This window comes from Pangasianodon hypophthalmus, chromosome 4, assembly GCF_027358585.1.
Source record: "Pangasianodon hypophthalmus isolate fPanHyp1 chromosome 4, fPanHyp1.pri, whole genome shotgun sequence".
NCBI lineage: Eukaryota > Metazoa > Chordata > Actinopteri > Siluriformes > Pangasiidae > Pangasianodon > Pangasianodon hypophthalmus.
This window is the reverse complement of record NC_069713.1, coordinates 25254740-25267463: the sequence shown is the minus strand read 5'-3', so window position 1 is coordinate 25267463 and position 12724 is coordinate 25254740. Positions and strand designations below refer to the sequence as shown.

Sequence of the window (12724 nt, the reverse complement as noted above, 5' to 3'; positions counted from 1 at the left end):
CATCATATTCACTCCCACTCTTTGTTTTCTCATATATTGATCTGAAAAGTCCCGAGGCGGGTGATATAAATTTTGCATTTCACAGGCGTTTTATGTGAACATTGGCAGGTAGCTTTTCTCTGCTTTTCGGAGGAGGTGTAGGAGGTGCTGCTTATTTAATTGTCGTTGCAGTAGGTGAACAGTGCCAGTAGACTTAAAGGTGCTTCCTTCCGTAATGAGCTCTGTGTAGAATGAAGAGATTAGAGATTTTAAAATAAATAAATTATACTTGTAAGAGAAGCCTTGCTGGGGATTATTGTTAATCTGGAATTCAGGTGATCTAATGTAACACAATTTATTGCCCGGACTTCAACCTTCAAAGAGAGACAGACAGACAGAGAAAATGTTTTTATCTGTTTTATATTCTCAGTGTTCACAAAATCAAATTATAGCCTTCCACCTTTCGCTTATCTATCTATCTGTCTGTCTGTCTGTCTGTCTGTCTGTCTGTGATGTTTGTTCTCAAAGACTGTATCCAGGCTTTGGCATTAAAAATGTTAATATTTGCCATTGCAATATTAAATTTTGAATGAGAGAGAGAGAGAGCGAGAGAGACAGAAAAAGAGAGATGTAGAGAAACAGAAAGACAAACACACACAGAGAGAGACAGAAACTATATTTTCTATTTTATATTCTGTTTTATTCTGAATGTTCAGAAGATCAAATTATAGTATTCCATCTTTTTGATTGTTATTCATTTGATTGCTATATAATTGTTTGTTTGTTTATTTATTTTCACATTTGGTTTTTTTGTTTGTTTCTGATGTTTTTCTGATTTGTTCTCACAGATTGTATTCAAGGTTTGGCAGCAAAAAATGTTAATATTTGAGAGAGAGAGAGAGAGAGAGAGAGAGAGAGATTACCCTAATGACCATGATGATCTCATCTTTCGGAGTAAAAACTGTAGCTGTATTGTCTTTGTAGTCGCATTATACCTTGTAAGTTGCTGTGATATAAGAGGAAAGAGACACCACACAGAGCGTGCTGTTATTGGAAAGTAGTCCTCTTCAGTGTTGGTAGCAGTAACACTGTGGCCACATCACACCACCCCATCGTTGATTTTCCAAATAAAAGCACGCTACATTGTGTTTTATTCCTTAGATATTGAATAAATAATTTCAGCACACGACTAGAAGACAATATTTTTATTTTGTTATGAACCCATACGACGTGCTACAGCAGTTGTTGTGAACTGTTACCTTTAAACTTGCAGTGCATATAAATTCACAGCCGTCCTTCCCACAGTCGTTCACACACTTGATCGTGCGCGTTTATGCTGAGCTAAGTGCATTGTGTGCCTGAATAGTCCGGGTATGAATGGGTATTGATGAATATAAAAAAAGGGCCAATCAATGGCTCTGGGGTTGAATGTTGTGTTGCAGAGATGGATTGTTCTCAGCGAAAGAGAATGCATCGTAGAGCAGCAAATTGCAAAACAATTCCAGCGGCTGCCACAGGCAGTCAGAGGTTGGCTCGCTCCTTATCAATCCTAGATGGAGCTGTGGGTAAGAAAGCAAGACGAAAGTGTGGGCCAGCCATTAAAAGTTGGCAGTGGGCTTTTCTCCACTCAGAACCATTCACTGCTGACATTCACCTTTTTTTTCCTCTTTATTTTTCACTCTCCCTTCTTGCTCTGTCTATCTGTCTGACTCTCCTTCTTGTTTCAGAGCACAAAAATAAGATTTAGACCATTTTTTGCAGAACAGCTACAACAAAAAAAATATGATAATCCCAATCAACAAACTAATTAGATCTACTGAGCTATTCTCTCGCTTTCTTTTTATTCTTTCGGCCCTCTCCAAATGAGCTAATGGAAATAATGAGCGCCACCCACTCCATTAGCTTCATGCTAATTTTGCATGCACGCTGACACTAATGAACTCGAGCCAACGGTTCTGCTTTCACATTTGTTTGGGCTCTATCATGCTTCAGATAGATCACCACTACCCATCCATACAGGCTGTTATTCCCTAAAAAATAAGCCTTAGTGTTCTTGGTAACCTTTGACCACTTCTTCTTTAGGAATGCACACTAAAATGGTTAACAGGATGTGTCGAGGAGGGTGATGCAGCGTTACACGCCTTATTAATGGATGGTATTATATTCAGCCCTGCGGTAAATCACTCTTTTGTAATTGTCAGCGTTCATTCTAATTGCAGCGGCTTTCATATCCCCAAGACAAGTGGAAAAAGCTCAGTGTGAGGCTATTAAGTGCTGCGTGAGACAAACCCCACCATACAAATGAACACAACCGTCTATTGAGAGGTAATATCCAATGGAAATTGCTCATCAATTGGTGTAATTTTCCTTATGCTCCCACTTCGCGTGGTCAATTATACAGCTTTATCGTTCTGTTGTTCTCAGCGGATGAAAAAAATTCAGATTGATATCACATCCTCTACTTCTGTGTTTAGTTTTCAGTTTGGCGTTAGGGCGATAGATATTAGATTTATGAGCACTTTATAAAAGCATATGTCAAAATACAGTAGGTGATATAATGTGCAGAAAGAGAAAATCACTTTTATTAGCCAAAAGAAATCACAATTCAGATTGTTTATGGTAGTTAATACATACATACATACATACATATATATATATATATATATATATATATATATATATATATGTGAGTGTGTGTGTGTGTATGTGTAAGTATGTACAGTTGAGGTCAAAAGTTTACATCCCCCTTTCAGAATCTGCAAAATGTTCATTATTTTACCAAAATAAGAGGGATCATACAAAATGCATGTTATTGTTTATTTAGTGCTGACCTGAATAAGATATTTCACATAAAAGATGTTTACATATAGAGCCGGGGGGTGAAAACTTTTGAACAGAATGGAGATGTGTACATTTTTCTTATTTTGCCTAAATATCGTATTTTTTTTCACTTAGTACTGCCCTTCAGAGGCTACAGAAGATAGTTACATGTTTTCCAGAAGACAAAATAAGTTAAATTTACCCTGATCTTCAAAAAGTTTTCACCCCCCGGCTCTTAATGCATGGTTTTTCCTTCTGGAGCATCAGTGAGCGTTTGAACCTTCTGTAATAGTTGCATATGAGTCCCTCAGTTGTCCTCAGTGTGAAAAGATGGATCTCAAAATCATACAGTCATTACTGGAAAGGGTTCAAATACACAAAAAATGCTGGAAAACCAAAGAATTTGTGGGACCTGAAGGATTTTTCTGAAGAACAGCAGGCAGTTTAACTGTTCAGGACAAACAAGGGACTCTTGAACAACTATCAGTAAACAAAAAAACACAGCTGTGGATCATTCAGGTAACAGCACAGTATTAAGAATCAAGGGGATGTAAACTTTTGAACGGGGTCATTTTTATAAATTCAGCTATTATTTTCTCTTGTGGACTATATGTAAACATCTTTTATGTGAAATATCTTATTCAGGTCAGCACTAAATAAACAATAACATGTATTTTGTATGATCCCTCTTATTTTGGTAAAATAATGAACATTTTGCAGATTCTGAAAGGGGGATGTAAACTTTTGACCTCAACTGTATACATATATTGTGTGGTTTTATTAAGAACGGTGGAAGAAATAGGAGCATGACAACTAACAGCCAAAAATAGATGTGCAGAACTCTTATAACAAAATTCTTTCTTTCTTTTTTTTTTTTTTTAAATCATCATCATTACTATTGCTATAGTTACTTCACGGCCACAAAGCAGTCAGACTATAAAAGACGCAATCTTACAAGATGATGAAGATGAACTTGCAGCAAAGTGCTGAGTAATACACATAATCACAAGCGACAGACTCATCAGTCACCTCAGCTGGTAACAGTATTAGCAAAAGAGAACACACCTAAGTAGACATTTACTCTAGCACTGCAGTGAAATGAAAAATCTTGCTCTAATGCAAAATCTGGGCTGAGAATCAAAACCCAGAATCGATGCTTTTGTAGTAAAAATGTTGACCACTACCACTACTACTACTACTACTACTACTATGACTACTGATGATAATAATAATAATAATAATAATAATAATAATAATAATAATAATAATAAATAAATAAATAAATCATTAAATTAAATCATCAAAATCATTAAATCATCAAAAAAATACATCATTTTTGTAATAATTATTTGTCATTTTTGTATATATTTTGCTTTCCTTTCTATTTTGATGCTTTTAATTTAAAAAAAAATTAATTAGTGCTTGAGTTTTTGTCTCACCCCTCATTTTACAGATACACTGACTTTCACATTAATGAGAATTCCAACATAAAAATATAAGAAACAGCTAAAATTAGGCTCAAAGTTCCAGAATGCAGTGCAGCTATACAGCACAGTTGCGCTGAGTTACGGCAGAGAGACGGCTCAGGTAGTTAGCTGTCTACAAGCATGATGATGATGATGATGATGGCGCTGTAAAACATGAAAGCTGAAGCTTTGGAAGCTAAACTGTTTGAGAAGAGTGTACAGAGAGGAGGTAGAGTTAAAGATAGGGCTGTCCCATTGGTGCAGCTATCAGCAGGTAGTTGAACGGCATTGTGGGTACTGTGGAAAACATATAACCAGAGTGAAAATATACCAACATGCCTATGATAAATAATAAATAATAAATATTGGACTCCATCAGAGATTATGTGTTAAATTATCAAAATTACTATGCAAGTCATTCCGGGTGGATTTGAGCTCTAAGTGAATGTAAAATAGAGCATTGTTCTAAAAACTGAGTGGATTTAGTATGAAATATTCGCTGGATGAAATATTCGCTGAACTTTCAGTGCATCACACCTTTACACGCATCTGCATTCAGTCCTGAGGGTGTTTTTTTTTATGTTAAAGTGTTCTTGAGCCAGGATTTCAGGCATATCTAGATGCTTATGAGGGAATGTGCAGATCAGAATTAGTGAATATTGTAGTAATTGTTCATATATTAACATCATAAAAATAGTGCGAAATTATTAGTGCCTTCTGGGAGACAAACACACAACACCCGTCATTAGCACACTTGTGCATTATTTCAAAAGGTCTTATTCTGCATGATAAGAGGTTTAGTTTTAGATAAAAGGCTTAAGAAGGTTGAAGAGCCTTTAAGGGACGCCTGTCTATTTGATTAGCTCATGTTGGTCCTTTTTATTTCTGACTTCCTATGTTTAGGCCTGCTGCGTGATTCAGTGTGTAAGAACCTTTGCTCGATTAGGGCTGGTTATCTCATGTATAAGAGCTCTGTGTCGTATCTCAAGCACGGATTAATTCTGAGGCTAATCTTGTATGAAATAGGCGTATTTGATATTTTGTAATTTGTATTTCCCTTAAGCCCAGGCTGAAAATTTGCTTATTGAAAATGCCACTAGTTTTCTAAAAACACTTAATAGCACGCAAATTCTGTTCACCTGTAAGTGGACAAGTTTATATACATAGCGCAAGTGAACTCAGAGTGTTGAGTGTGCAGTCATGTGTTATGATACTAGTGGCTTGTCCTTAGATAAAATCCAGAAAAGGAAAGAGAGATAGGTGCGGAAAATGTGCTTGCATTCTCCAAGCAAGGCTGATGTTTACCTGCTGATGAATGTTTGCCCTCTTTACCACTCTATCACTGCCATCGCTGCCTTTGTTTTGGTCACTCCAGCGAAAGAGCTCAGTAATGAGACACCACGCTCGCCCGAGGAAGACAGCGCGCTATTTATCAACATTGCACTGATTAGTTAACATCGATGCCACCTGAATATTAAATCCAGTCTAGCATGAGCCCTCTCATAGACACTGAAGCCGTTCCACCTGAGGACATAAATCGTCAGCTTTGACCACTCTAGCGGCTCTAATAGGCTTTGTAGCTTGTCTGATGATATGGAAGCTGATAGCAGGGTATAAATCATGCCAGGCTTTATGAGGACTTGTTTAACAGTGCTCCCTTGTGACTTGACTTCTATAGGAAAAGTTCACCATCAATTAAGAAGAAAATCTTCAAGGAAACATCTTTTTGTTAGAACTTGTCTGGCACTGAAAAAATAAGAAAGTAGGGCTTAGTAGTCAGGACTGCAGGTTCAAGCAAGGGTCCTTACTGTAGTGAAATGGACTCCTAGAGAGATGGGGCAGTCGTGGCCTAATGGTTAGAGAGTCGGACTTGTAACCCAAAGGTGAACCTGAAGGTCGTGGGTTTGAGTCTCAGGTCCGGCAGGGATACCATGGGATACCCCCAATACCATGACTGAGGTGAGACCCTTGAGCAAGGCACCGAACCCCCAACTGCTCCCCGGGTGCCACAGCAAAAAAAGGCTGCCCACTGCGCCGGGTGTGTGTTCACGGTGTGTGTGTGTGTTCACGGTGTGTGTTTGCACTTCACTTCACTATTCACTATGCAGGTTCGAAGGGCAGTAAGCCAAGTATTCTGGCACATTAGAAAGTCTTCAACAGAGTAGAAAGTTGATATTATGGCTAACAGATAACAGTAACGATAACATTCACTATTACTGACATTAGCTATTATCTGATAACAGTAACATTCACTGTTACTGACTTTAGCTAGCTACATGCAGTGTTCATAATAAACTGAAATTTCTAATGTAGCTGAGTACTAAAGGCCACCTAGCAGACCTGTAAGAAGTGTTTGTGTGGTTGCACTAAATGTTTTATTGTATATTTTGATGTTTTTATAATTACATTAATACATTTGTTACAATGAAAATTTGAAAATAAAATGTCTACGAACAATGTCAATTTCTAAAAAGTGAAATTTTTATAAAACGTATATTTTCAGTTCTAAAATGGACTGAGCCTCATTCGAAGCTGTTCATTGGCCACATCGCAAAACTTGAATACTGTATTTGAAACCAATAAAACCATTACATGAATGTCTAGTGGACACCCTATGATTTTCAAAATCTCAGAAATGCTGTACTGCTCAGCCTGCGCTACTGCTGCCGCTCACGATCAGGTGTTTTGTGCAGACTATACAAGCAGTCGTGAGGAGGCTCACACACTACGTACACATGATCTTTCCATAACAGTTTATGCCCAGGTGTTTAGCAGCATCTTATTATTTATCGGTGGTTATTATGATAGCTACATTTCAGCTTATCTCATGTGCTAACTGTGTTCTTGTGCTTGTTGTGACAGCTTGACGTGTTATATTTACTTTAACCTTACAGGAAATGTCACTTGGTGCGCATGATTTCTCATAAAAGATTGTGAGGAAGAGCATAAGAGACATAAAGAACATAACTTCTGGGCCAGGCAGAAGCAGGAAAAACTGATATCCAGCACTTGATTATATGTTTTATACTATAGGTGCTTTCTACATGTGTAACTGAAATAGCAACTCCATGTTACTTTATTTATCTAAAATTACGGCTAGAATTGGTACCATTTTAAAATGTTCATTATAGTTATATCTTGTGCTACACATCATGACTATTACTGATGATGTTAATATGACGCTCTTATATCACTGGATCTAAACTTTCATGGCTAATCATAACAGAGTCGGCTATCTTCCATGACACATTTATGATATAGTTACATTATTCAGATCTACAGACGATAAATGTTCTGTGTATGTTCTAAGGTCTAATATGGTTTGTGGTGTGTATATAATAGCATTCTACCAGTAGATTAGTTATTAGATTATACCACAGTGCTGTAGAATGTCGGATTCTGATAGTTCTGATAGTTCTGGCTGTAACATGAATGATAACTTTATATTATTGCTTTTGTTCTAATACATTACTGTATCTCTTCTACAGAAATAGCTCATACACAGGGACTTGTATGGTGGACGTGCCACATGATCTAAGACTAATAATTAACAGATTAAAAAAAAAGAAAAACATGGAATTGTTGATGGCGGAAAGTTTCTTATTAGGAGATGCATTTGTAACATTTATGGAAGGAGTCTCATGTTCCTGGGCTTTGTAACACTCATGATGCTTTATAAAGTTTCCCAGCACAGGAAAGTCTTAAAGACAGAGGAATTTATGCTTTGTGGTTTCTTCACAAAATGACAGAGAGAGAGAGAGAAAATGTAAATGATAACAGAATCCATAACATTAAATCTAACCATAACATGTTAAAATATGCAATGAGTCATTCATTAATAATCATTGTAATCCTTGGCAATATGCAGAACACGTCGTTATATGAAAATAATCCACTTCGAGGTAGCACTACGCGCGGCACTCCACGTCATGTCAGACCGTATCACACCACCCAAGCATGGATTATTTTCGTATAACCGCACGGTCTGTCATGTGATATTCCTTATTTATACCACAGTGCTGTTGAGTTCTGGATTCAAATTGGTCAGTAAATATTATTATTATTATTTTTTTTATATAACAGAAGCACTGACAGTAGTTTTGCTGCAAGGCATATCACATAAACAAATCACATAAACATTGATATGGGGAGACTTTCTGTAAGGAGACATTTATTTAACATTCATTCAAACTGGAAGGAGTCTCCAGTTTCAGCACTTAGTACCAGTCAGAAATTACAGCTGTTCCTTTAAGTTTTCCACTACGGGAGAGTCTTTACACTAGGACAGAGGACTTTACATTTTGTTCTTTCTTAGTAACAAGCTGCATTTTTTCTGTCTTATGAAGTTCGAGTGAAAGTGAAGGGACAGTTATGCAAAGTGAAGTTTTTGAGCATTTTGTAGTGTTTGCTAGGTACGATGGGGCCGGCACATTCCGAGTCATTTCAGATCATTACTCAGGTTCCCCAGCAGTCTGTTCTAGGACTGTTGCTATACTTTGTACTCTCACAGTGTTATGTGATTATGGCTGTACCACATGATACAATATCATTACAGAAAAAGCTGAAAGCCAGGTTACACAAGGAACAATTTTTATAGGGATTACATTATAGTGCAGTTTGAAGACCAATAAGCCAAGACAGCTGAAAGAATTAGGTTGGTTTAGAGTAGCATTAAGGTCCAGATTGTTCAAGAACTGCGTCCACGTTATTTCTCTGTCACCTGAGTTTGTGTACTAGCAAGCATTTTCCTGTGTGCCCTGTCTAATAACTTCAATGTCATGAGACCTTGAGTCATAGGACCCGAGAGCCACACTGTGTATGTTACGAAACACACTGCATACTCTGCGTAGTTATTAGATCATTACTATGCAGATACGTTGCTGCTTAATTTAAAATGAATATGCAAGGAACATGCTGCATAAATTTGGAGTAAATTAGTATGAGAGCAGCAAAACCACTCAAATATGTGTAAGTGCAATTTATGTAATGCACTCTAATTTTTTCCCTCCAGATACAGTTGGCCTTGTTCCTGTAGCCCAAGTGTGGCCCTGCCAGGAAGCCCCTGAATTACTGGCATGGTTGTACGTTAGTCAGCTTCCACTCTGAGATCATGATACCAGTGTTGGAAATGATAAATTATAAAGACACCCAGTCATAGTCTAATGATAATTGCCTTCTGTGAGTATTATTATTACTTCAGTCATCTCTACAGTGACAATTTAGAAGTGGATGGCAAATGATAGGTCTTACACTATATTCTCTGTGCACAGTTAGAGAGCCTGTTGTACATCAAGGCCAGGAGGATGCTTAAGGATCTTACACCAGAGCCACTAGCTTTAATGTTTGATTCAGTAAGACAGGCGCAGGCTTCACTTTGACAACTGAATCAAGGCAAACTTTGTACTGCTTCACCCAGATTTGTGTGGCAGTTTGGGAAAATCTGTCAGATGTCACCGTGGCTGAATTCTGGCAAACAGCCAAAATGAGTAACAATCAGATTTCAACTAAAAGTGGGTTTTCCTGAATATTATATACTTATATATACATCTCTGCCATATATCTCTAACAAAAGGATATAGAAATGTTTTATTATCTTAACTTGCCTAGGCTTTCTGCAAAGGTCAGGTGAAGTAGATAAGTGGCCAGTTTATAGGTGCATTAGGTAAGATTAGTCTTTTTTTTTTTCAGGATTAGTTCTCTAACGATAAGGTCGGTTCGACAATTGAATGATTCCCATCCATGTTCACGAAGCTCCACTCCCAGGTCCTTAGCTGGCGCGTGTAGTGTTTATAAAATGACTGACGAGGAAGTGCATCCAAACACAAACAAGCATTCTGGACCGGAAGTCAGTTTTCCAAACGGGTTTTCTCAGCGACTTAATGAACTTTTGCTCAAGTTCAATCAAGTTCTACGTATATCTTCCAGGTTATTTGTATAAGTAAGGAAATAAAAAATCTGATATTACATCTTTAACCACCAGAGCTGTATAAAGGTGGATATAAAGTCAGATGGTGGTTTCCATGGTCATATTTATTATTTATATATTTTATTGATTACATGTTAAATTAAATTAAATGCAAATGAAGTCAATACATAGCGTTTGCACAAATAATGTGTTGGTATCTAAGACTAATAATAAACACATTTTTTTAAAAGACATGTTTAACAAAGAAGTTAGATTGGAAGTTATTTGTTCAGACTTTGTGTAACATGTATGGAAGGAGTCTCCAGTGCCAGCGCTTACAGTAACAGTCCTTTATAAAGTCAGTGGATTGAAATGGAACCTTGCAATTTTCTCCCATTTTGCTTTTGGAAATAACTTTACTCCTGGTTGAGATATGTGAAATAGTGAGTCATATTTCAGTTTTAGGAAAGCATGTAGGTTTTAGAACTATATATATTAGACAACTATTTCTCCAGTCCACCACAAAAATGTGTTTGCAGTAGTGTTGTTGTGTATGTATAAAGTGTAGAATAAACTTCCTGGAAAAAAAAGAGCTGCTGAAGGAGGGGGATTGACTGCTCTGTTATTGCTTTGCCACTTCTGCCATCTTCTGGCTGATGATGTTACAACAATCCGGGAAATGGAAAAGCATGAATGTAATCTTGGATCATTTTCATATATTCGGGATAAATAGATTTCCTCAGAGTGGTGCTGCTGACAGAAAGTGCATACATGTAAAGTTTAATCATTCAGAGCATGTCCGGTCTTTTGGCTGTAGATGACGCTCTAGGCCATGGACCTGACATTTGCACTATTATTATAAATATTTTATTTTAATGCTGGAATGGTAGCATGCTTATTTGGGGGTTTTCATTAAGCTGTTTTATACTCATTTTGAATTTGTGCATGACTTAAACCTGAACGGAAATGACAGAATAAAAGTAGAGGTCCATAGGCAACATGATAAATGGTAATGGAAATAATAAATGATGTTGTACAGGTGTTTAGGATACATTATTCCATACAGGTGTTCATAGTAACCAGGAAAGCTTTGTTGAGGCATGTGTGTGCACTGATAAATAGCATGTACCACTGATTATGCGCTGTTTTAACACACCATCTTGTGATGCTTCTTCAGAATATCCACAACAGTAGATGATGAAAATATGCCGCAATCCACGTTTTCTTTTTTCGTAAATCCGCTTCAAATTTGCTCTCCTGCTTTTTTTCTGACAGGTTCAATAAAATCCAGAACACAAAGAACACCATGAGGAAGGACGGCATCAGCTCGCTGACGTATCGCCTGGTCTCCATTAAAAAGTACCCGCTCTACACCAACATCTCAGTGGAGATTGGCAAACCCCCTCCCAGACCACTCAGAGGATAGACCACGGCCAGGTCCACACACACACACACACACACACACACACACACACAAACATATATATATATATACCGCCCATGGCCGTGCGCCTCTGTGTGCAGCACTGATATGCTGAACAGGTTAGTTCTCAGGAATACACTGGACTTGTTGTGGATTTATACACACAAATCCACATGCAGATTCTGACTCCAGTACAGACACTCAGTATCTTGCGATGAGGGGAACTGACTTTAGAGCACGGACAGCCATAGCAATATGGATGATGCTCTGACAGACCTTCTGGTCAAACGTAGAGGACACAAATAAACATTGTTTCTGGGCACAATCTCAAAGGAGAACCCTGTTCACTCGATGTAAATCAGTTGGAACATTTCAGAAACGAATGTGGTTTGTACCTGCAGCTCGTTTTCTCATCATATCTACAAAGCTGGAGATGATAAAGACACTTAATCGGTGCTTGAAGAAGCCTCTGGATCATCTTCTCTGTCACTTTTTTCTTATTTTGTATTTCTACTCTTCCTGCTCTGTGACTTCAACCACGGAAGCACTGATTGCGCTGAAAGCTTAAACATTTCAGTGACCGGATTTGGGTAAAGTGATAGTGTGCACAGGTGCTTCGGCAACCTTTTTCTTACTAGAGCCCTGCCTTTGGTGGTCTAGAATTGAGTAGAAAGGGATTCTGGGAACTCTCACTTGGAGACCAAGGGAATTCTGGCAAAGCTGTACATGGTCACCGTTGTCAATCGCTTGAAAACAACATTAGAAGCTATATGTTTGTGTTTTTTTATTGGTTGTTCACCTATGCCTGAAGTTTTTTTCAGCTTAATGCATCTTAACATTAATTGCTGTGTGTGTGTGTGTGTGTGTGTGTGTGTGTGAAGTCATGCTCATTCAAGACCACAGTGAACTTTTATCAAACACTGGGGATGAGATTTGATTTATTTTGCAATCCTGTTTTTTCCCCCCTTTTTTTTTTTCATTTACTGCCTATGCACACCATACTGATGCCTTCAGACATTTTATGAGGTGCTCGAGTCGTGTTTTCTTCTTTGGATATCTGTGTTAACTTTAATCGGGCCACCTTTTTTTCATTGCCATTCCCCCAGCCTATTAAAGAAATACATTTCATTC

General features: G+C 37.7%; 1 protein-coding gene across 1 annotated transcript in view; it reads left to right on the top strand.

Moving 5' to 3' along the window:
* b4galt2 (UDP-Gal:betaGlcNAc beta 1,4- galactosyltransferase, polypeptide 2) overlaps positions 1 to 12724 on the top strand; it is a 137387-nt gene extending 124663 nt beyond the window's left edge. Inside the window, exon 7 of the mRNA XM_026937068.3 lies at positions 11446 to 12724. Coding sequence (XP_026792869.1) covers positions 11446 to 11596 — 151 coding nt within the window. The 3' untranslated portion in view covers positions 11597 to 12724. The remainder of the gene's footprint in view (positions 1 to 11445) is intronic.